Source organism: Gossypium raimondii, chromosome 3, assembly GCF_025698545.1.
Source record: "Gossypium raimondii isolate GPD5lz chromosome 3, ASM2569854v1, whole genome shotgun sequence".
In the NCBI taxonomy this organism is placed as follows: Eukaryota; Viridiplantae; Streptophyta; class Magnoliopsida; order Malvales; family Malvaceae; genus Gossypium; species Gossypium raimondii.
In genome coordinates, this window is record NC_068567.1 from 57,466,048 (window position 1) to 57,491,147 (window position 25,100).

Below are 25,100 nucleotides of genomic sequence, written 5' to 3' on the forward strand. Positions count from 1 at the left end.
TGAGAAATTGTGCCCTAACGTATTGGGCTGCGATTTCATCATAAATCTTAAACAATTGAATATTCTTTTAAATTTTATCACACAAGTCTTTTGGACAAACTCATCTTGAAGAAATAAAATATCGTGCCCTAACGCATTGGGTGTGACGTTTTCTGTTTCAAAATGGGAGAGTCTTAATAAATAATTTAATTTAATTAAGGATCGTATTTTTAACTCTTGACGTTAAGACATTAATTAATCAATTTGATACCAATTTTTGGGCGTTACGAGAGTGCTAATCCTTCCTCGAACGTAACTGACTCCCAAACCCGTTTTTCTAAAAACTCGTAGACCAAAGTTGTTTTAGGTGATCCAATCACACCTTAAGAAAAGATTGGTGGCGACTCCAATTTTTTTTTTAAAGTCGACAACTAGAATTTCAAACCATTGTATAATTATTATAGGTTTAAAAAAACTCAGTAACTAACCTCGACTTTCGAGCGTTGATCTAACAACAACCGGATCTCTTTGAGCTGCTTCAGTTGTCCCACATAACTCGATCCATGGTTCCACCTATTCAAGCAATATGTTAATTCAAACATATAATAAATAAACAACATTTACTATATTAACTACATATTATTATCAAATGAATTTTTCCTTGCCACCAATGGAAAGGTATAAGGGTCGTTCACTCAAGGACGTAGAAATGGTAGTTGCCATCTATAACAGCTCGATTTTGACCCTAATCGAACAAAGTGATTTCAGGACCACAAATCCGAGTAAAAAAATATTTTAAAATTATTTATGGTATTTACAGTATGTGAATTACTATGTGTGAAAAATTCGTATAAAAATTTGATCGCTTAAGTGCTCAATTTGATAACAAGGGCTTAATCGCGTAAAATGAAAGCTTAGGGATTTAATTTAAAAGCATCTACTTGTTGATGTCTTGTCTTCAACTGTCCACTAGTGTTTTAATATTATATATTAGATAAGTAAGGTTAATTAAGTAAATAAACATATTGTAATAACCTGAATTTTTAGTGGTGTCGGAATGATGATTCGAGATCACTAAATCTGACAAACGAGTAGAAAATATTATAAATTTAGTAAGTATAAGTTAAATGTGAAGTTAGGAAAATTTTTGAAATAGTGAATAGTGTACTAGGAATAAATATTAAAATAATTAAAATAAAAAAAGCGAGGTATCGAGACCTCAAGATTTTAAACCGAGCCATAAATATTTTTAGAAATATTTATAGAGTGTCATTGAGTTGGTATTAAAGTTTAGTTAGAAAATTTTAACGTTTGGATAGTTAATTAACTAAAAGGACTAAATTGGGAATAGTGTAAAATTTGTTAAATTGTGATTAAATAGCTTAAGTGACTAAAGTGGAGGGATTTAAAGGCTATTAGGCCCAAATTATATGGGCTGGACGGTTGGGTAAGAAAATCAGCAGAATGTAAGGAGAAACAGGGCAAAATTGGAAACTTAACAAATTAAACATTTAAAACAAAGACAAAAGTGAAAAATCTAGAGATCTCTTCACAATTTATCAGCAAAAACGCCATAGGAGGTCTGGAATAAGCTGGTTTTCATATTTTTGAATCATGTAAGTTTAATTCTTGATTATTTCTTCTAATTTTGTGATTTTGATACTTTTACAATTAGGTCCAACTAATTATTTCATTAGTTTTGATTCCATGGCTGATTTTGAAAGTTACCATTGATTAGTGTTGGATTTTTATGATGAATAAACATGAAATTGAAGCTTTAATTTTGTTATATGATGATTTTATTAAGTAATTTTGATAGAAATTGATTTTAGGGACCTAATTGTGAAAAAGTTGGGAATTAAGGTTTGGTGTTGCGGTTTTGAGTATGAAAGGCTATGTAGTAGTCTAAAATAGTTGGAAAAGGTGTTAATTGAGAAAATTAGATCAATTGAGGGTTAATTGAGTAGGGATCAAATTGTAAAAAGCTGTAAAGTTTGGGGTAAAAGTGTAACTTCAAAAATTAAAGGGCATAAATTGTGAAATGAATTAGAATTGAATTAAATGCTGATGAATGAATAAATTTGCATTTTAGATCGAGAACACAAACAAGTCGAGGAAAAGAAAAAGTAGCCGATTAGTCCCCGAACTTTTACAAATTCGCAAATCGATCCGTAAGTTCATATGGCTGAAATTTAATGATTAAATGTTAATTTCATGAATTATACAATGTATGGTGAAATGTATTTATTGTTGAAATGAGAATAAAATAAAATGTGAAAATCGAATAAATGATCAAATTAAGTGGAACGTCAATTTGAGTACTTCGATCAAGTGACAAAGTGATAAGTGGTAGTTTTAGCTACACTTATCTGATCAAGAAACAAAGTGATAAGTGGTTACACTTATCGATCAAGAAACAAAGTGATAAGTGGCTACACTTATCGATCAAGTGATAAAGTGATAAGTGGTAGCTTCACTACACTTATCCGATCAAATGGTAAAGTGATAAGTGGTAGCCTAGCTACACTTATCGATCAAGGACAAGTGATAAGAGGTCATATGGCAAAGTGAAAGTGAAGTACTCAAATTTCCATAACCGTTCCTTAATTTTGATCAAGGATGGTAAGTGACAAATGGGCCCAAAGGAATTATAGTAAAAGAATAAGTAGTAGTGAGTTTATACCAAGGAACTCACCAAAGATTGTGGTTGACAGGTAAATTTAGTAATGGTGTATATTGTATAAGTGTACAAGTGTTTGGTAAGATTTATGTTTTATGCCTATGAACTTACTAAGCTTTTCTATAAGCTTACATGTGTGTGTTTATTGTTTTGTAGATTAACGTATTTATACATTCGGAGGATCGGATCTACATCAAGAATCACACTACCGGATATACTCCGTAGTTTATGTTAAGCAACTTTTGGATTTATATGGCATGTATAGGAATTGAAGTAAAAGTAAATTTGAATGTTATGGTTGCGTTAGATATCGAAATATATACATGTTTTAGTTTGAAATGGTTGATTGGTTGAACTTCATTAGTATTTAAATGAAGTAGATGAAATCTTGGAATTGGTTGTGATTTGAAATTTGCAGGAAGGTTAGACAATTATAAAGGGTTATATTGAATTTTTTTAAAATTGCAATGGAGCAGTTCTTGGACAGCAGCATTGATGTAACTTTTAAAAATCACCAAAAATAGTGAAAATAGAATTAGAAGTTGAGTGAGATATGAAATTAAAGCTGAAAGAGTCTACTTTCATAGGAAAGAAGTGGAGTAAGCAAAAGAATTATATACTTTTAGATATTTGAATTTTAGTGAAACAGGGCAAGAATGTTTTTGAAGTCCCTGTTCTGACTTTAGAAATTCATTAAAAATTGTACAGAAGGAATTTTGAGTTATAATTTATATGTATAGACTCCTTAATGAGTCTATTTTCAGTAGAAATAAGTTTAATCACCATATGAAGCCTTTAATAAGAGATAATTAAATTTTAGTGATGAGTGGTTAGGATAGTCGATTAGTGAAACAGGGGAGACTTCAACTAATAAACTGTACTAATTGGCTAAAGCAAAAATTCTGAAAAATTTATGGTGAATAGATATATGAGTCTAGTTTTATGGAAAATTTACGGATCTAAATTTCGAGTTTCGTAGCTTGAATTATAATTATTTTAGTGACTGCTGTACAGGAGGACAGCTTTATTATGAATGATGAAATTAAATTTGAAAGTAAATTTTATGCCCCGAACTTTTAAGTTAAGTCAAGTAACGCCTCATGCTCGACTCCGGCCATGGTCTCGGGTAAGGGGTGTTACACATATATTGTAATATATGATAATTAAATTAAACAAAAATCCTTATGTTATCATCTTCCTCAAAGCCGAAAGTGAGAAAAGAAAAACAAAGAAACATCCAAGCTAGGGTTCGACCATTAGGAAGCTTAAATTAATGTTCTTTTTTGTTTGATTTTTGATAATTTTGACGTTTTTGATATCGTTGCTTTGTGTAATACAAGACCCATGCTTTAATTTCTAAATTTGGTGTTTTTTTTAGATATGTCATTGATGAATGCTTAAGCTTTGTGGTAGTTGATGATGAAATATGAAAGATATGTGAAAAAATTAACATGTTTTGTCTTTGAATTTTTGGTGAAATTGAGTAATTAAGGCTAAATTGTGAAATTAAATTTTTGAGGGACTAAAATGTGAAATAAATGAAATGTGTGGACTTGTATGAGCACTAGGTACATTTGGCCCTCGTATGGTATAGAAAAATTTTGTATATTTTGTGTTTTATGCAATAGGGACTAAATTGCAAAAACTGTAAATGTCAGAGGCAAAATGGTAATTTGCCCATTTATGTGTTGTTGAACTAAATTGAATGTAATAATATTTAAACTAGCTCATTTTGAATATATTTAGATCAAGAACCAAAGAAAACGGAGTTGGATCGGGGAAAAGCTAAAGTCGTCGACTAATCGTCCGGTTTCGATTTTACACTGTCTAAGGTAAGTTTATTAGCGATTTCATGTTATCAAATCAATATATATACATATATCTGTTTTATAATTGATGAGCTATAACTAAAATTATAAAATTTGATTTTAGTTGATGTGTGAATCTTATATATATAAGATGTTCGAATAGGTATATATATAAAAGTATAAATTCTTGGATTTAATTAAAAGTTTGGATGTTATATTTGTGTATATATAATGTACGAATATTTATATATGTGTGTGTAATATATATATATATATATATATATATATTTATATATAAATTCTTGAACTAATTGAAGTATGAATGTTATATAAGTTCATAAAAGGTTTGAATACATTAAGGTATATACATGTATAATTTTGGCTTTTAATCAAATGTATATCTATATATAATATATTTGTATATATATTTGGATCGAATAAGCATGTATATACATGTATGATCCATTATATGGAGTTTGAGTATGAAATTAGGGATGTATATAATAGATTCGAATATGTATGAGTATACAAGTATAAATTCATGTTTTGATTATAAGTTTTATATTGAATCAAAGGAATGAAATTATTAGCTTAGATCATTTTAATATGTTCGAATGTAGGATATGTTTTCTTTGGATTAAATTTGATGCCATGAAATGTATAAATATTTAAGTAATTCAGTAGGTTAAATGTACATTAATTAAGGTATGTTATAAGAAAATAGTATAATACTAGTAGTAGGATCTAAAGTATAAAGTTATATATATATATAAGTATTCGGTTGGATCATTGAGTTATCGAGATGGATTTTGTGATTCAACTTTATATACCAAGGTGGTTCAAAGATATAAGTTATAAATTTTTGAGCTGAATTATGATGTATGGATTTTATATACGTAAATAGTTGGGATATGAGTTACAACTTATATAAATTGAGATTTTCAGGCTTAGCACCTAGCAGGCTAAGTGCCGGTGAACTAAATCAGGTTATAAGCCTAGCAGGCTAAGTGCTGGTGATCTGAATCAGGTCATAAGCCTAGTAGGCTAAGTATCGGTGAACTGAATCAGGTTATAAATGAAACACCTCTTACCCGAGACCGTTGCCGGAGTCGAGCATGAGACGTTACTTGACTTAACTTAAAAGTTCGGGGCATAAAAATTTACTTTTAAAAGTTATTTCACTGTTCATAATAAGGCTGTCCACCTGCACAACAGTTACTAAATTAATTATAACTCGAGCTACGAAACTTGATATTTAGATCCGTAAACTTTCCCTGAAACTAGACTCATACATATTTTTACCAAAATTTTTTCAGAATTTTTGGTTCAGCCAATTAGTACAGTTTATTAGTTAAACTAGACTCATACTTAAGTTAACATTAGATATTTTCATGAAATAAATACATAATTGCTGAAAAATAACAGCATTAATAATAATTATCAAAATATTGCATTTATTTATCGTAAACTTACCTCTGTACAAAAATGTGATCAAATCTAACACTTTAGTCCTCAATCTTTTTCTTTCCCCAGTCTAGCTCCGGATTTCGTTCTTCGTGATCTATAATTGCAAATTTAGCTTATTTAATACCCACATTCATCAAAACAGTCCTTGACTCTAACTTTGACAAAATTACAATTTTGCCCCTAAACTTTTACATGATTACACTTTTGCCCCAAAGCTCGAAAATTAAACTTCATCTCTTATTCTTATGTTTTATAATATGCTGAACATTTTTTCCTTCTATGACAACATCAAATTCTTACTCTAACACTTATGAACATTAGGTATTTTTGCTGATTATGTCAATATGCTCGTTTTCACTTAAAATCGACTAGCAAAAGTTGTTTAACATAATTTCTAGCTTCATAATCTACCATAAAACATCAAAATAAACATATTTCACCTATGGGTATTTTTCCAAATATGAACCCTAGGTTAAATTATTGCTAGAGTAAGCTAAATTAAGCTACCAGGATTCAAAAAACGTAAAGAACATTAAAAACGGGGCTAGAACAGACTTACAATCGAGCTTGGAAGCTTGAAAAACCCTAGCCATGGTTTCCCCTTGTGAAATTCGGCCATGGGGTTGAAGATGGACAAAAATTAGCTTTTAATTTTGTTTTTAATTCATTTTAATAACTAAATTACCAAAATGCCCTTAATGAAAAACTTTGGAAACATGCCTAACCATGTCCATTTTTGTCTACCAAATTAACCAATGGTCTAATTACCATATAAGGACCTCCAATTTAAATTTTCATAACAATTGGACACCACTAACATGTAGAACTCAACTTTTGCACTTTTTACAATTTTAGTCATTTTGACTAAATTGAGTGCCCAAACGTCGAAATTTTGAAAACGAAATTTTCACAAAATAATTTTGTGAAATAGAAGACCATAAAAATATAAGAAAACAAATTTTTCCTCATCGATTTTGTGGTCCCGAAACCACTATTCCGACTAGGCCCAAAATCGGGATGTTACAATAAGCCTAGCAGGCTAAGTGCCGGTGAATCTGTTTAAATTAAGTGATTATATGCATTGGGTATATATATATATATGTGATTTTGGTTATATGTAATGGATAAATATATGAACATTTGTTTCTATGTAATTGATGAGCATATAAACGTTCGGATCTTTAGTGAGTATGTACATATATTGGTTGTCGTGAAATTGTTGTATATATATATATATATATATATATATGCATTCGCATATGTGGATTATAAGTATATATGTGCATTTGGCACATGTAGTTGATAAGTATACATATATGCTTTTGGCATATGTATTTGAAAAATTATATATATAAATGCAATCGATGAAGTGCAAGCGATAAGTACACTAGCAATCAAGATATGCGATTAATGATTATGTTTCTAACTTGGTTATATGCATATAATGTATATACATATGTTCGTTTATATGTATTAGTCAAACATACATTCTTTTAGATATCAACAAAATGACTTAAAATAGCAATGTTTGAATAGTAATTATATTTGGTATTTGTGATTTAATTAAATTTACTTATATGATTCTTTTATATGTATTTTAGATATGCTATAGACTTACTAAGCTATAAGAGCTTACTTTGTTTGTTTACGTCCATTTGTTTTATAGATAAAAACCAGGCTGCAGACTCGGGGATAGTCAGCAAAGATCATCACTCTATCTACTGTCTCGGTATTGAGATGTTTAAATTTTAACTTATAGCATGTATAGGCTAGATAATGTTTTGGAAGTCGTACTTTGATGTACTGTATATATAATTAATAGCCATACAAAAATGGCTTATTTTCTTATGGTTTAACTGGATTGAAATGTCATGTTTTGTTTTAAAAGGTTAAAGTAGAATTTATAATTATACTTACTTAAAATTTGACTAAGCTTAATATAATTAAATTTATATATATACAATGCTTATATTTTGATTTGGAAATTGTTGATTTAAACCTGTATTCAAACGATTTGCATATAAATGTTAAATTCTTGAATTCTACTGAACATCTGTATTGAGTTGTGTTTTGTCCGGTAATGCCTCGTAACCCTAATTCGGCGACGGATACGGGTTAGGGGCGTTACACCACCACGCCCATGACTATAGCAGGAGCAAGCAAGCACCGATTGACATCTTGCCAGGTCCGTCATCGGACACAACTCCCAGTACAACGTGGCCAACACAGTTGATCCTCAATTCAATCGTCCGCATTCTTTGAAGTTGAATAGGTGTAGTAGCCACCTTATGTGTGCCAAATTTCAAGATTTATCGGACATTGAAATACCCCAGATTAACCTAAAGATAAATGCTCGTGAGTATTATTTTTTGACAACGTCGGTCTCATTCAGAGGAAGTTCTTTAAAATTATTTTTCAACCACTTCATATCTGTCCAGCCACCTTGAAACTTGTTCGACACCTTTCCCAAAAATGCCTCTTAAAGGTCCTCTTTATCAGGAACAATAGTAGATCCCGTAACGATCATCCCATCCACCGGTAAATCAAGTTGTAAAGCCACGTCCTCAAGTGTGATTGTACACTGAATGCATGAAAGATGAAATGTGTGTGTCTTGAGTCTTTATCTTTCCACCAATGCGTTGATAAGTGAAGGATCCAATTTGCAGCCCTCTAACATACGAGACTCATGTAAGAATCCAACGTCTTGCAAATAACCACGAATTTCGATCTCTAGGATCATTGACAAATTATGTATGAACCCTTTCAAAACACGATAATTTACTTATTTATATTGACAAAATAAAATATTTTTAAATTTAACTCAATTGAAAATAACGAAATTTAAATTTTAGTCTTATTATTATCGCTTGAGCGGTGGAAATGTACTTGTCTTCAAAACGAATCAGAGAGCTTGCCATTTGTGAAAATTTAATCGAAATGAATATACAAAATAATTAAATAAAACTATAGTATTTTTAAACAAGTATATTGGAAATTTCGAACAAAAATTTAAGTAAAATTAAGGAATTGAGAGAGTTGAGAGAATTGAGAGTTTAGAGAGAATAAAAAGAGTTGGATTTGAACACTTATAAAACTTTTTAGGCCAAATACCAAATACCAAAATGAACACTTAAGCTACATGACCAAAACAACCTAGGTACATGCCATTTCAACTCAAACACACACACACACACACACACACACACACACACACACACACACATACATACAAAATACGAAATAAGGCGTGTTCTGAGCTGAGTTTTTGAGTTAGATGTTTGACCATAAAAATCTACGTCTACTCATGTTCAATACCTACGCACGGAAACAAACATAATCTTATGGTAAGTATTTAGAATAAGTCAAAGTGAGAATATATATATGTGTGTTTATAACAAGTATCAATGACTTCAATAAATACTACTTTAACTCGTCATATTGTTATTCATTTCATTTTTCAATATTAATTTCAAAGCTTATTCATTTTGGTCACTATTATTCAATGATAGATATTTAGACAGATACTCAGGTTTATATAACAAGTAATTTCATAATCCTTTGGAAATTGGGACTATTTCATTATGTCATCTCTGGTTTCCCAACAACAATGACTTTTTAATATTTGCCTATATTGTTCATTCTACCATCTCGGATTGTCCGACAACAATGGCTAGTAAATCACTATATTGGTGACCTTATGAAATGCCAACTATACCCAAGCTACGTCTAACATCGTTTAACGGGGCATTAACATCATAATCACCTTCGAAACACATATCATCATAATATCAATGTCTCAAAATTTGTATGCATAGCAAACACAATTTAAAATATTTATCGCATATTCCAAAGATCACCAATTGAGTCCATCATTCAAAGTTTGTAAGGAAATATTCCATTACCTCAATGCATAGTCATATTCATTATAATAATTAATTAGTCTATGAAAGCAAATTGAAATTGTATTAAAGAAGCACAAACTTGAAGCAACTATTGTAACAACCTATTTTCAGTAAAATCGAAACAGTAGTTTCAGGACCACAAATCTGAGTCCGTAAGAAAAATTATTTCAAAATTTTTTATGGTCTACCGTATGATAGGAATATCATATAAAAATTTCGTTAGGAAAATTTTACCGATTATATGTTTAATTTATAAAAGGACCAAATTGTATGAAATGAAAAGTTGAGTTTTAGTAGCTATAAGTATCAAATAACTATCGAATTCAAAATTAGAGGTCTTTATATGATAAATAGACCATTAAGAGGAGTTAGTAGATAAGTATGATGATTCATCCATGGAAATTTAAGAAAAGAAAAGAACTAAATTGGAAAGTAGATAAATAAAAGATGATAAATAAAATAAATATCTAATATCATTATTTTATATCATCTTTCCCAATTAAAAGACATGGAAACCCTAGGTTTTTTGTGTTGAGTTCAAACAAGTTGTTTTGGTTCAATTAGGTATGAATTCTTGTTCCATTTTTAGTAATTTTATGTTTACGATATCGTAAAAGTTTAATTTAGCTATCTCGGGATTGATTTATAAAATTATCAAAGTAATAGGGTTTTTCCATGGATGAATATGCATGAATTATGAAATTTATGGTAGAAAATGAAAGGTTGTTGATAGATAAACAAGTTTTGTAAAGTGAATTTTGATGAAATTGTGATTTAGGGACTAAATTGTAAAGATGTAAAATTCATGAAAAATTTTGAATTTCATGAATTACATGGGTTGCAAATGCTACATGTGAAAATTAGCTAGGCTTAGAATATGAATTAAATTGCATGAATTTTATTTTCCGAACCTAGGGACGAAATTATAATTAATCAAAAGTATAGGGACAAAATGATAATTCTGACTAAATGTGAATTGAATTGAACTAATTATGAATTCTATTAAATTGAGTTAATTTTACTCGATAGATTCGGATGGACCAAATACAGAGATAGATCGTGAAAAAAAGAAAGTAACGGATTAGTAAACTTTGTATACACGAACATTGTCAAGGTAAGTTCGTGTAACTAAATTGTGTATATTTATATGTTTGAATTGGATGTTGTATATGTGAATTATATAAATGCCATATGAATGAAATTGATCATATATCCGATAATACTCGATAAATAATAAGTCTCGTTTGGATAAATGAGATTCGATGGATACGGGGTTCTCGAATTGGTTGTGGTCCTGCATATGTTGCGGACACACCATAGCTCGAAATAGCATCCTGTTATTAGCTCTCATGAGCATCCTGATATTTGGCATTCTCAAGCTTCCCGTTATATGGTTCTTGCGAGCTTTTCGTTAATAGCTTTTTGGAGCATCCCGATTGGTTGTGATTTTGCATGTGTTGTAGACACACCATAGCTCTTATAAGCGTCCTGATATATGGCTCTTCGTGAGCTTCTCGATTAATGGCTCTCCGGAACTTCCCGATATGGCTCGCTTGGACTTTCCAATATATGGCTATCCGAAGCTTCCTGATTAATGGCTCTTCGAAGCTACCCATTATTGGCTCACATGAGCTTTTCGATTATGGCTCTTATGAGCTTCCCGTTATATAGCCCGGATAAGCTTTCCGTTACATAGCTCACATGAGATTCCCGTTATATGGCTCGAGAGAGGGCTTCCCAATTATGTGCTCAAATGAGCACCCCCAAATATGAATTGACGAATTTTAAATTCGTACACTTCATGTGTACTACCCTTGTATCCATTAATATTTTAAATGATTCAACGGGTAAAGTTTCAATATGAACTGATATGAATTCAAGATGAATTACTATGAGAAATACTTGAAGTATAAAGATATGATATGTACATGTTCACAGATACTTGAAGTGATAAATACATGTATGTGGAAATTGAATATTGATGTGCTCATTCGTGTTTCATGGTATTTATGTGAATTACATGAATAGCATGCTTGATGATGATATGTGCTAGGCAATTGGCCAAATTGGTTTGAGCATGTTTATTTGCTTACCTTAAATGTGAATTAATTGGTAAGTTAAATTCAGTGTTGTACGAACTTACTAAGCTTAAATCTTTACTCTGTATTATTTCTCCTATTTATAGTATTGGAAGCTTGTAAATGTTGGAAGTTGGTCAGAGCTACATCACACTATCCATCTGCCTAATTCGGTATAAATAGTAAAATACTTTTAGTTATAATAGCATGTATATGTTAATTAGCCAATGTTGGTACATACATGTTTGGTTGTAACTAGCCATTTGATATGACTTGTGATTGACATATTTTGATGTATATATGTGTGTCTTTATCTAGTTAATGTGTATGGTAAAATGATTGAAGTTGAAGTGAGGATGGATTATGCATATGAATATTTGATCAAATAGGTAAGTAAATAAATTTGTATACTTGGTTATATGAGGTAATATATAATGCGTAAAACTTGGATTTGGCTTGGTTTAAATGTCTTGGATTGACTTGTGAATGTGTTAAAGTGTTAATGTAGGTGGAAGACAAATTGGGTGAGAAATATGACTTAGAAATGACCTTATTTCGTCCACAGGGGTAGAGACACGAGCATGTGTCTCAGCCGTATATGACACACGATCTAGCACATGGGTGTGTGTTCCGGCCGTGTGTTCCCTACATCTTTAAAATTTAAAATAGAATGCTTAGGATTTTTCACACGGCCTAGCACACGGGCATGTGGCTTGGCCGTGTGACCCTTGCACCTACACACGGCCTAGCACACAGACGTGTGGCTTGGCCTTGAGACCCAAGTCAGAGAGTTACACAGGTAATAACATGGGCTGGGACATGGCTGTGTAATGGCCCAAATTTAAGATTATCGGAACAGTGGTTTCGGGACCACAAATCTGATGAGGAAAATTTTATTTTTCTTATATTTTTATGGTCTATGATTTCACAAAATGAATTCATGAAAATTTCGTTCGAAAATTTTGACGTTTGGGCACTCAATTTAGTCAAAATAACTAAATTGTAAACAGTGCAAAAGTTGAGTTCTACATGTTAGAGGTGTCCAATTATTATGAAACTTTAAATTGAAGGTCTTTATATGGTAATTAAACCATTGGTTAAGTTTTTAGACAAAAATGGACATGAGATAAGTGAAATAGGAAAATTTTAAGTTAGGGGCAATTTGGTAATCTAGTAATTAAAATGAATTAAAAGGGAAAAAGATGGCAAATTATGCTCATCTTCTTCATTTGGACGAAATCAGCAAGGGGGAAGTCATAGTTAGGGTTTTCAAGCTTCCAAGCTCCATAGTAAGTGACCCCAAGCCCCATTTTTAATGTTCTTTACATTTTTGCAGTCCCGGTAGCTTAATCTAGCTTATTCTAGCAATAATTTAACCTAGGGTTTATATTTGGAAAAATAACCATAGGTGAAAAGTGTTTATTTTGATGTTTTATGATATAATATGAAGCTACAAATTACGTTAAACAACTTTTGCTAGCCGATTTTAAGCGAAAACGAGTAAGTTGACATAATCGGTAAAAATCCCTAATGTACATAAGTATTATAGTGAGAATTTGATGTTGTCATAGAAGAGAAAAATGTTAAGCATGTCATAAAACACAAGAATATAAGATGAAATTTAATTTCCGAGCCTTGGGGCAAAAAAATGTAATTATGCAAAAGTTTAGGGGCAAAATCGTAATTTTGAAAAAATTAGAGTCGAGGGCTGTTTTGATGAATGTGAGTATTAAATAAGTTAAATTTTCTATTTTAGATCAAGAATAATGAAACTCGAGGTTAGACAAAGAAAATAATAAAGTTGAAGACTAAGTTGGTGAATTGTGCTATATTCGGTACCGAGGTAAGATTACGGTAAATAAATGTAATATTTTAATATTTATTATTAATGTTTTTTTATTTTCCAGCAACTATGAATTTATTTCATGAATTTATTTGATGATGAATGATTATTAAAAATGGTTAAGTATGAAGGTGTTTGTTGTTATAAGAGTCTAGGTGATAAATTATGCATGGAAATCATGAAATGGGTAAAATTTTGTAGAGAAACAGCATTCAGGCAGTACAGTGACGTAACTTTGAAAAATCACCTAGGATGGTATAAAATGAATTAGATGGCGAATGATATATGGAATTAAATCTTGTTGAGTCTATTTTCATGGAAAATAACGGTTTAGCAAAATAAATTTTATATTTTAAGGTATGTGAATTTTAGTGAGACAGGGTCAGAACTGTTTTTGGAGTCCCCTATTATGAGTTTAGAAAATCACTAAAAATGGTAAAAAAATATTTATGAGTTGGATTTTATATGTATAGAATCCTTATGGAGTCTATTTTTTGTATAAACAAGCGGTAGCACTATATGAAAATCTCACAATGAGAAATTTTATTTTTAGTAACAAGAGGTCAGGGCAGTCGATTAGTGAAACAGGGGAGAATTTAACTAATAAAATGTACTAATTTGCTAAACCAAAAATTCTAAAAATTTTGTGCTAGGAAGATATATGAGTCTAGTTTCAGGGAAAATTTGCAGAGTTAAATTTTGAGTTCCGTAGCTCGAGTTATAATTAATTTAGTAACTGCTACGCGATTGGACAGATTGCTATAAATAGTGAAATTAATTTTCAAAACAAGTTTTTATGCTTCGAATTAGTAAGATAAGATAAGTAATGCCTCATGCTCGACTCCGAAAACGGTCACGGGTAAGGGGTGTTACATTTTGTTGGTATCAGAGCAGGTTTAGTTGGTTCTCGAAAATATGCAGTATGAATAAAAGTCTACCTATACATGTCATACTTATATATTTTGATAGTGTGACGACTCCTGATGATTTTAAAATGTTCTCTTTTATAGTTATGGATCCTGAACATGCTGGTGCAGATGAAGTAGAGAGTAATGCGCCTGCTTCCGCAGAAGGGATGGCGCCACTAGATGTTAATGTTAGTGAAAGACCTGCATCAGTTAGACAGGGAGGAGAAGCTAGAGAAGTCTTCTTCCAAGCCATGAATGATTGGTTTGCCGAGTTCGTTCGTACAAATCCGGCTGTAAGACCTCCACCCCCTCAGGATTCATAGGTTCCCCATGTAGCTTCCTCAGCTGCAGGTATAGTCATTAGGGAGAGACCACCTGTTGATAAGATTAGGAAGCAAGGGGCTGAAGAATTTCGAGCTACCAAAGATGATGATGCAGAAAAAGCAGAATTCTGGCTTGAGAATACCATCAGGGTTTTGAAGAATTATCTTGTACACTGGAAGAATGTATGAAGTGTGTTGTTTCACTTCTTCGAGATTCAGCTTACCATTGGTGGAAGACCCTCGTGTCAGTAGTACCGAGTGAGAGGGTGACCTGGGATTTCTTTCAGGAGGAGTTCCGAAAGAAGTGCATCAGCCAGAGATTTATAGATCAGAAAAGGAATGAGTTTCTTGAGCTAAAACAAGGTAAGATGTCCGTGACTGAATATAAACGTGAGTTTGTCAGACTTAGTAAGTATGCCCGGAAATTTGTGTCTACTGAAGTAAACATGTGTAAGAGATTTGAAGAAGGGCTTAATGATGATATTCGATTAGCAGTAGGTGTCTTGGAAATTAGAGAGTTTGTTGTTTTAGTTGAGAGAGCTTGTAAAGTAGAAGATTTGTTGAAACAAAAAGAGAAAGGCAAAGTTGAAGCTGAAGTGCAGGATACAAAGAAGAGGCAAATGAGTAGATCATTTCAGTCTACATCTAAGAGGCCTAAGGAGCTCTCTAGCGGATCACATTTTTCAGCTAGATATTCTAGTCGAAGCAGGGGCAGAAGATTCAAGGATTCTAGAGCCCAAACCACTATAGTTGCAAGTACGGGCAGTACTCGACCTCCTAGGCCGGAATGTCCTCAATGTGGGAGACGCCACCCTGGAGAGTGTAGAGCAGGTGAAAATGTTTGTTTTAGATGTGGAGCACCAGATCACTTTGTTCGGGATTGTCCTCAAACAACAAAAAAGAAGAAATAATGAGTGCAAGATCAGGAAATGCTCCTACCAGAGGTAGACCGCAGAGAAACCCAGGACTGGGAGTGAGTAGCAGGGGTGCATCCAGAGATTCAGCAGCTAGATCCAATGTTAGAGCACCCGCAAGAACATATGCTATTCGAGCTCGTGAAGAGGCGTCCTCTCCTGATATAATTACGGGTACATTTTCTCTTTATGACACTAATGTTATTGCATTAATTGATCCCGGCTCTATACATTCATACATATGCACAAAATTAGCATTTGTTAAAAATTTGTCTGTTGAACCTACTGAATTTGTGGTTAAAGTCTCGAACCCCCTGGGCCAGTTTGTGATGGTGGATAAAATTTGTAAAAATTGTCCACTGATGGTAAAAGGTATTTGTTTCCCAGTTGACTTGATGTTATTGCCTTTTGATGAGTTTGATGTGATATTGGGCATGGATTGGTTAACTCAGCATGATGCAGTAGTAAATTGTAAACGGAAATATGTTGTGTTGAAGTGCCAGAATGGAGAATTACTTCGGGTTAAATCTGATCAGACAGATGAATTATCTGATGTGATTTCAGTTATGACAGCTCAGAAGTGTATTAGAAAAGGGTACGATGTTTATTTGGCATATGTGTTAGATACTAAGGTATCTGAGTCAAAGATACAGGCAGTGCCAGTTGTATGTGAATTTTCTGATGTGTTTCCAGAGGAGTTACCAGGGTTGCCACCGGAAAGAGAAGTGGAATTTTCCATAGATCTGATTTCGGGAACTGCCCCAATTTTCGTAGCTCCGTATCGTATGGCTCCTATAGAATTAAAAGAGTTAAAGGCACAGTTACAGGAACTTGTTGACAGAGGTTTTGTTCGTCCGAGTCGTTCACCTTGGGGTGCTCCAATACTGTTTGTGAAAAAGAAAAATGGGTATTTGAGATTGTGTATTGACTATCGGCGGCTTAATAAGGTAACTATAAAGAATAAGTACCCGTTACCTCGAATTGATGACTTATTTGATCAGCTGAAAGGTGCCACAGTATTTTCGAAGATTGATCTCCGATCGAGTTATTATCAATTATTGGTAAAAGAGTCAGATGTGCCAAAGACAGCTTTCAGAACCAGGTATGGGCATTATGAGTTCCTGGTTATGCCGTTTGGGCTGACTAATGCACCTGCAATATTTATAGATTTGATGAATTGGATATTCAGACCGTATCTAGACAGGTTTGTAGTAGTTTTCATTGATGATATTCTAGTTTATTCTCGAGATGAAAATGAGCATGCTAAACATTTGAGAATGGTGTTGCAAATTCTGCGTGAAAAGAAGCTTTATGCTAAATTCAGTAAATGTGAATTTTGGCTTCGAGAGGTAGGTTTTCTCGGACATATTGTATCTACAGAAGGCATCAGAGTAGATCCGAGTAAAATTTCAGCTATTGTCAATTGGAGCCCACCGAAGAATGTATCTGAAGTTAGAAGTTTCTTGGGTTTAGCTGGTTATTATCGGAGATCTGTACAGGGGTTTTCTATGATAGCTTCTCCTATAACCCGTTTATTACAGAAAGATGTTAAATTTGAATGGACAGATAAATGCCAACAAAGTTTTGACCGATTGAAGGAGTTGTTGACGAAAGCACCTGTGTTGGTACAGCTTGAATCGGGTAAGGAATTTATTATTTATAATGATGCATCATTAAATGGTTTAGGTTGTGTCTTGATGCAAGAAGATAAAGTAATAGCCTATGCTTCAAGACAACTTAAGCCACATGAAAGAAACTACCCAATACATGATCTCGAGCTAGCTGCTATTGTATTTGCATTGAAAATATGGCGATATTATTTGTATGGTGAAAAGTGACATATTTATACTGATAAAAAAACTTGAAATATTTGATGACACAGAAAGATTTGAATTTGAGACAACACAGGTGGCTTGAATTGATAAAGGATTATGATTTGGTTATTGATTACCATCCGGGTAAGGCTAATGTGGTAGCTGATGCTTTAAGCCGGAAATCTCTGTTTGTTTTACGAGCTATGAATACCCAGTTGTCACTGGCTAATGATGGTTCAATCATAGCTGAAATGAGAGCTAAATCGATATTCCGTCAACAAATTTGTGAAGCTTAGAAAAATGATGAGAAGTTACAGGCTAAACGGGCACATTATGAGTCCGGTAATGATTCAGAATTTCGGACTGGGACTGATGGCTATTTATTATTCAAAGGCAGAGTATGTGTACCGAAAAATTTCGAGCTTATACAGAAGATTCTACACGAAGCCTACAGCGGGACTATGTCTGTGCATCCAAGGAGTAATAAAATGTATAATGACTTGAAAAAGATGTATTGGTGGCTAGGTATGAAACGTGATATATTTGAATTTGTATCAAAGTGTTTGGTATGTCAACAGGTTAAAGCTGAACATCAAGTGCCTTCGGGGTTACTTCAACCAATCACTATACCGGAATGGAAATGGGAAAGAGTCACTATGGATTTTGTATCTGGGTTACCGATGTCTCCAAAGAAGAAAGATGTCATTTGGGTAATTGTTGACCGATTAACAAAGTCCGCGCACTTTATTCCGGTATGTATGGATTATTCTTTAGATAAATTGGCTGAGTTGTACATATCTGAGATTGTCAGACTTCATGGAGTGCCAGTCTCCATTATATCAGATAGAGATCCCCGATTTACGTCTCTTTTCTAGGACAAATTGCAAGAAGCTTTGGGTACTCAGTTGCATTTCAGTACTGCATTTCATCCTCAAACAGATGGCCAATCTGAGCGTGTAATTCAGGTATTGGAAGATATGCTCCGATGTTGTGTATTAGAGTTTCAAGGTAATTGGGAAAGGTATCTACCTTTGATTGAATTTGCTTACAATAACAGTTATCAGTCTAGTATTAAAATGGCTTTGTATGAAGCTTTGTATGGTAGAAAATGTAGAACACCGTTATATTGGACAGAGCTCAGTGAAAAGAAGATACACGGGGTTGATTTGATCCGGGAAATAGAAGAAAAAGTAAGGCTGATTCGAGATAGTCTAAAAGCAGCTTCCGATCGTCAGAAGTCATATGCTGATCTTAAACGAAAAGAGATTGAATTTCAGGTGGGTGATAAAGTATTCTTAAAAGTGTCTCCTTGGAAGAAAGTTATTCGGTTCGATCGAAAGGGTAAATTGAGTCCAAGATTTATCGGACTATATGAAATCATAGAAAGAATTGGACCGGTTGCTTATCGATTGGCTTTACCACCGGAACTCGATAGAATTCATAATGTTTTTCATGTATCTATGCTTCGACGGTATCGATCAGATCCTTCACATGTTATTACTCCGACAGAAGTGGAGATTCAACCCGATATGACTTATAGTGAAGAACCGGTTAAGATATTAGCACGGGAAACAAAGGAGCTTAGAAACAAAAAGATAAAATTGGTGAAAGTATTATGGCAAAAGCACGGGATTGAGGAAGCAACATGGGAACCAGAAGAGACAATGAGGAAACAATACCCGAATCTCTTTACTGGTAAGATTTTCGAGGACGAAAATCTAAAAAGGGGGGAGAGTTGTAATGGCCCAAATTTAAGATTATCGGAACAGTGGTTTCGGGACCACAAATCCGATGAGAAAAATTTTATTTTTCTTATATTTTTATGTCTATGATTTCACAAAATGATTTCATGAAAATTTCGTTCGAAAATTTTGACGTTTGGGCACTCAATTTAGTCAAAAGGACTAAATTGTAAAAAGTGCAAAAGTTGAGTTCTACATGTTAGAGGTGTCCAATTATTATGAAACTTTAAATTGGAGGTATTTATATGGTAATTAGACCATTGGTTAAGTTGTTAGGCAAAAATGGACATGAGATAAGTGAAATAGGAAAATTTTAAGTTAGGGGCAATTTGGTAATCTAGTAATTAAAATGAATTAAAAGGGAAAAAGATGGCAAATTATGCTCATCTTCTTCATTTGGATGAAATCAGTAAGGGAGGAAGTCATAGTTAGGGTTTTCAAGCTTCCAAGCTCCATAGTAAGTGATCCCAGACCCCATTTTTAATGTTCTTTACGTTTTTAGAGTCCCGGTAGCTTAATTTAGCTTATTCTAGCAATAATTTAACCTAGGGTTTATATTTGGAAAAATAACCATAGGTGAAAAGTTTTTATTTTGATGTTTTATGATAGAATATGAAACTAGAAATTATGTTAAACAACTTTTGCTAGTCGATTTTAAGCGAAAACGAGTAAGTTGACATAATCGGTAAAAATCCCTAATGTACATAAGTAAGTGTTATAGTGAGAATTTGATGTTGTCATAGAAGAGAAAAATGTTAAGCATGTCATAAAACATAATAATATAATATGAAAATTAATTTCCGAGCCTTGGGGAAAAAATGTAATTATGCAAAAGTTTAGGGGTAAAATCATAATTTTGAAAAAGTTAGAGTCAATGGCTGTTTTGATGAATGTGAGTATTAAATAAGTTAAAGTTTCTATTTTAGATCAAGAAGAACGAAACTCGAGGTTAGACAAAGGAAAGAATAAAGTTGAAGACTAAGTTGGTGAATTGGGCTATATTCGGTACCGAGGTAAGTTTACGGTAAATAAATGCAATATTTCAATATTTATTATTAATGTTTTTTATTTTCCAGCAACTATGAATTTATTTCATGAATTTATTTGATGATGAATGATTATTAAAAATGGTTAAGCATGAAGGTGTTTGTTATTATAAGAGTCTAGGTGATAAATTATGCATGGAAATCATGAAATGGGTAAAATTTTGTAGAGAAACAGCATTCAGGCAGTACAGTGACGTGACTTTGAAAAATCACCTAGGATGGTATAAAATGAATTAGAGGGTGAATAATATATGGAATTAAAGCTTGTTGAGTCTATTTTTATGGAAAAATAACGTTTCAGCAAAAGAAATTTTATATTTTAAGGTATGTGAATTTTAGTGAGACAGGGTCAGAACTGTTTTTGGAGTCCCCTGTTCTGAGTTTAGAAAATCACTAAAAATGGTAAAAAAATATTTATGAGTTGGATTTTATATGTATAGAATACTTATTGAGTCTATTTTTTGTAAAAACAAGCAGTAGCTCTATATGAAAATCCCACAATGAGAAATTTTATTTTAAGTAACAAGAGGTCAGGGCAGTCAATAGGTGAAACAGGGGAGACTTTAACTAATAAAATGTACTAATTGGCTAAGCCAAAAATTCTAAAAATTTTATGGTAGGAAGATATATGAGTCTAGTTTCAGGGAAAATTTACGGAGTTAAATTTCGAGTTCCGTAGCTCGAGTTATAATTAATTTAGTAACTTCTGTGCGATTGGACAGATTGCTATAAATAGTGAAATTAATTTTCAAAACAAGTTTTTATGCTTCGAATTAGTAAGATAAGATAAGTAATGCCTCGTGCTCGACTCCGGAAACAGTCACGGGTAAGGGGTGTTACAGGCTGTGTGCCCTATTTCGAATACCCACACGGCCTAACCACACGGGCGTGTGTCACCTGCACCTTGGAAAATTTTTGAGATTTTGCGAAAAATTCTCTGAGTATCCGGTTTAGTCCCGACTTGTTTCTAATGTATGTTTTGGGTCTGGAGGACTCATATAAGGGACCTATGAATAATATCTGACATGAATGTTAAATAATATGAAATATCTGTATTTGATCTGTAAATTCTGGTAATGCTTTGTAACATTGTTCTGGCGACGGATACGAGTTAGGTGTACTACATTTATTCATTAACGACTTTAGTTTTTCCTTGTCTCTAAACAGTCTTACGTTGCCTTTAACTATAAAAGTTAAACCCAAATATAAAAACTCATTATTCATACAATTCAAATAATTTACAACAATATAAACATGAATGCATTTATTACAATTTAGTCCTTCAAATTCTTGACATCCAAAACGTTTGTATCTTATGATTTACTTGATTAAATTTAAATCAGACTTAACAAATCTAGTACAGGGACTTCATGCTACTATTATTTACTATCACACCTCAAATTTTTTATCTTTTACAAATAAGTCCCTAACAACTTATAATTACTCAATTCATTCAAGTCTAAGTTCAAGTTTAAACCAACATTTCTTAACTCATTTTATAAAGCTCTCACCTTAATTCTATCTAATACTAAACATGCATAAGGTAACTTTTCTCTTCCATGCATTCTTAGTTTTTCAACAATGGATATTTAACAGAAACTTTATCAATTCTCTAATACTACTTGGGCAGTGTTCATCTATCCTCCTATGTCTAACTATTTACTAAAAATTTAAAAGAAATACTCTTCTTACCTTATGGATTGCTCACAGTCAAGAAGAAAGAAAACACATGAAGTTTCTTTCTTTTCCTTTCTTAGCAGAATGATGAAGATGACTAACTTTGTTTCATCTTTTATTTATCATTAATAATAAACTAATAAACTTAATTATTTTTATTATCAATGCCTATGATTGAGTTAAGAAATAATTAATGGAAATCAGTGGTCATCCACTATCATCAATTTAAGTGATGGCCAAATTGCACCTAAGGACTTTGATTAATTATCCATTAAATCCTTCTAGTGTTTGCTATAATACAATTAAGTCCTATTACTATTCTTAGTAATTTATCTAATTTAATTTCACTTAATGATTCAATCCTACTATTTTCGTATTCAACACGTGACCATTCAATTATAATTTATTTAATAATTTAGTTTATAAATTAGATTTAAAATTGAATTTTTAAATCGAAGTTTTTTTTATAAAATTTTCCATCCACGTTATAGGTTCCAAAACTGAATAAATGAGGAACTTGATGCACTGTCTGCTAAGTCGTTGAGTGAGGCTTATAGATGGTTATTGTTTTCGGAGATAATGTTATATTTGGTACCTACATATTCATAATGTCTGATATGGTACTTATACTTTGAAAATGTCTAATGTGATGATTGAATTATTAATATAGATTTTATTATGGTATATGTGCATTGATAAAATGTTCAATGTGATACATGTACTTTGAAAATGTCCAATATGGTACATGAACTATCACTATTTTATTATGGTATTAACGGTATTTAGAAAGCTTCATATTTGTAAAGTGAATTTTGATGAAATTTAAAAAATAGGAATTTCTTTGTGTTTTAAGGTATATCTTGAAATTTTATGAACACTATTAATATTTTAGTAAGTTGGACAAAACAGTACAACATAATGCATAATTTAGAATTGTCGAGAAGAGCTAACTTAAAATCCGATGTATTAAAAGAGTTTTGGAATAATAAGGTAAAGGATTGTTAAAGTTAGTCTGTTTATTTAGTTTAGGTTGTTGTTTTTTTTTTTAAAGTTTTAGGTAGTTAGTTTAATTAGGTTTTGGTTTACACCAAATTACTAATTGAATCATTTATATGTAACAAAAAATAATAATTGAAAGCAACAAATAGCAAAAATTGTAGTTATCATGATAATGTTCGTACGCAAAAAGTTCAAAATCTAGCCACTGTGACAATGACGGCTATTTAAATTGGGATAGTTTGCTCATTCAAAACTACCGGAAGGCCTGAAGAAGCATCGGTGATCAGACTACGACACTTTTATTTATTCATTTGTGACTCATTATACTGCACCTCTAAGCGTTGACTAAAGCTGAAAAGAAGGGATACTTTGTTTTTTCTTTTTTGTTTGTTTCTTTTATTAGATCTTCCTTACCTGTTAAAATAAAAAAAAAAGAAGAGGAAAACTCTGTACAACCCCATACATCACTTCAAACAACAACAATGGCTAAGATTATCAGATTATGTAGGGGAAATAATAAAACCAGAAAATGGGTGTCTAATTAGAGGTCGAGGCCTTGAAGCTGATCGTAGAAATCAAAAGGGTATAATATTTCTCCATCGAGTAATGGAAACTGATCAGCTTCATAGGGTACTACCGACGATACATCACTCCACATGTAATTAATGTCGGAGAAAAATGGTTCTGTCCAGAAATTGCTACTTTCTGCCTCGTAGGCTTCTAACAAGGTATCGGTATGGATATCGGTATTGGTATTGGTTGTGGTACTATTATCGTCTGAACCCGAGTCTAATTTGCTTGTTACAACTGTGTTATCTGTAGTGATGGAGGAGTTTTGATCGCTTGAGGCTGGTTGTTGAGATGAGAGTGAGCTTTCAAGTATCAAAGGAGGATTTGGGGAACTTATTAGAAGATGATCAACGTCGTTTAGCTTTGTTTCTTCTTTCTCTCGACTTGTCCCACGCCTGAGTTTTGGATCTTGACTACTGTTATCTTTCCCATCTTTTGCTGCTGCTGATGGTTTATGTTTAAAGCGCCTCTTCAGAGTTGTATGCCAATGGTTCTTTACTTCGTTATCTGTTCTTCCTGGTAACTGCGCAGCAATGGCAGACCACCTGCATATTAAATGTGGAAAATCTTAATTTAGAGACCCTCCTCCCATAACTTTCAATTAAGTCATCACTCTATGGACTTGTGATTCTTGGATTGTCCTACGTAAACGACACTGCATTTGATTAACAAGTACCTGTTTCCCAATGAGTCATGTAATCTGATGATAGTCTCTTCTTCTTCCTTGCTGTAACTTCCTCTTTTGATATTAGGCCTTAAATAATTCATCCATCGCAGCCTGCAACTCTTTCCACACCTTGCCAGACCTGAAACCAAAGCATTCATAAAAATACAACATATTCAACAACAGCGAGGGTAAACAAACACACAAATTCATATTATTAAAAGAGGTATTAGCTTACCAGCAAACTTTGGGAGTTGACGCCAATTCCAGCAGCCATATCTGGTAACATAAGCCATTAGTTTCCGATCTTCCTCTGGAGTCCAGGTTCCTTTCCTCAGTCCAGTTTTATCACAGCAAGGTGTTCTCACCATTTTTCCTTTAATACTTCCCTCTTTTCTCTCTATTCTTGGAAATTTTTGTTGTTGTTTTGCTGCTCTGGGTTTCAGCTTCCCCTGACCAGTCACCACTCAAATGACTTCAAAATTTGCAGCTATTTATAATGTACCATCTTTAGACCAAAACATGTTACACGTTTTGCTCCTACAATTTAATATCGTCAACAATTGTTTTCATTTTCATGTTTTTTTTTCTTTAAGTACCCATTTGCATTTAAAAAAAAAACCACAAACAAACAAAAATCCTTATAGGGTAGTCGATATCCAGGAAAATTCACCAAGATGTCGCTT

At 32.6% G+C, this 25,100-nt stretch overlaps 1 protein-coding gene across 1 annotated transcript; it reads right to left on the reverse strand.

Moving 5' to 3' along the window:
* Nucleotides 1-23,526: 23,526 nt before the first annotated feature.
* LOC105794922 (transcription factor MYB4) lies at nucleotides 23,527-24,877 on the reverse strand. The gene is made up of 3 exons (XM_012624310.2): nucleotides 24,653-24,877; nucleotides 24,427-24,556; nucleotides 23,527-24,295 (listed from the first exon to the last, which is right to left on the reverse strand). The coding sequence occupies exons 1-3, from the start codon at nucleotides 24,783-24,785 to the stop codon at nucleotides 23,722-23,724; spliced, it is 837 nt and encodes a 278-aa protein (XP_012479764.1). The 5' UTR covers nucleotides 24,786-24,877; the 3' UTR covers nucleotides 23,527-23,721.
* Nucleotides 24,878-25,100: the final 223 nt, after the last annotated feature.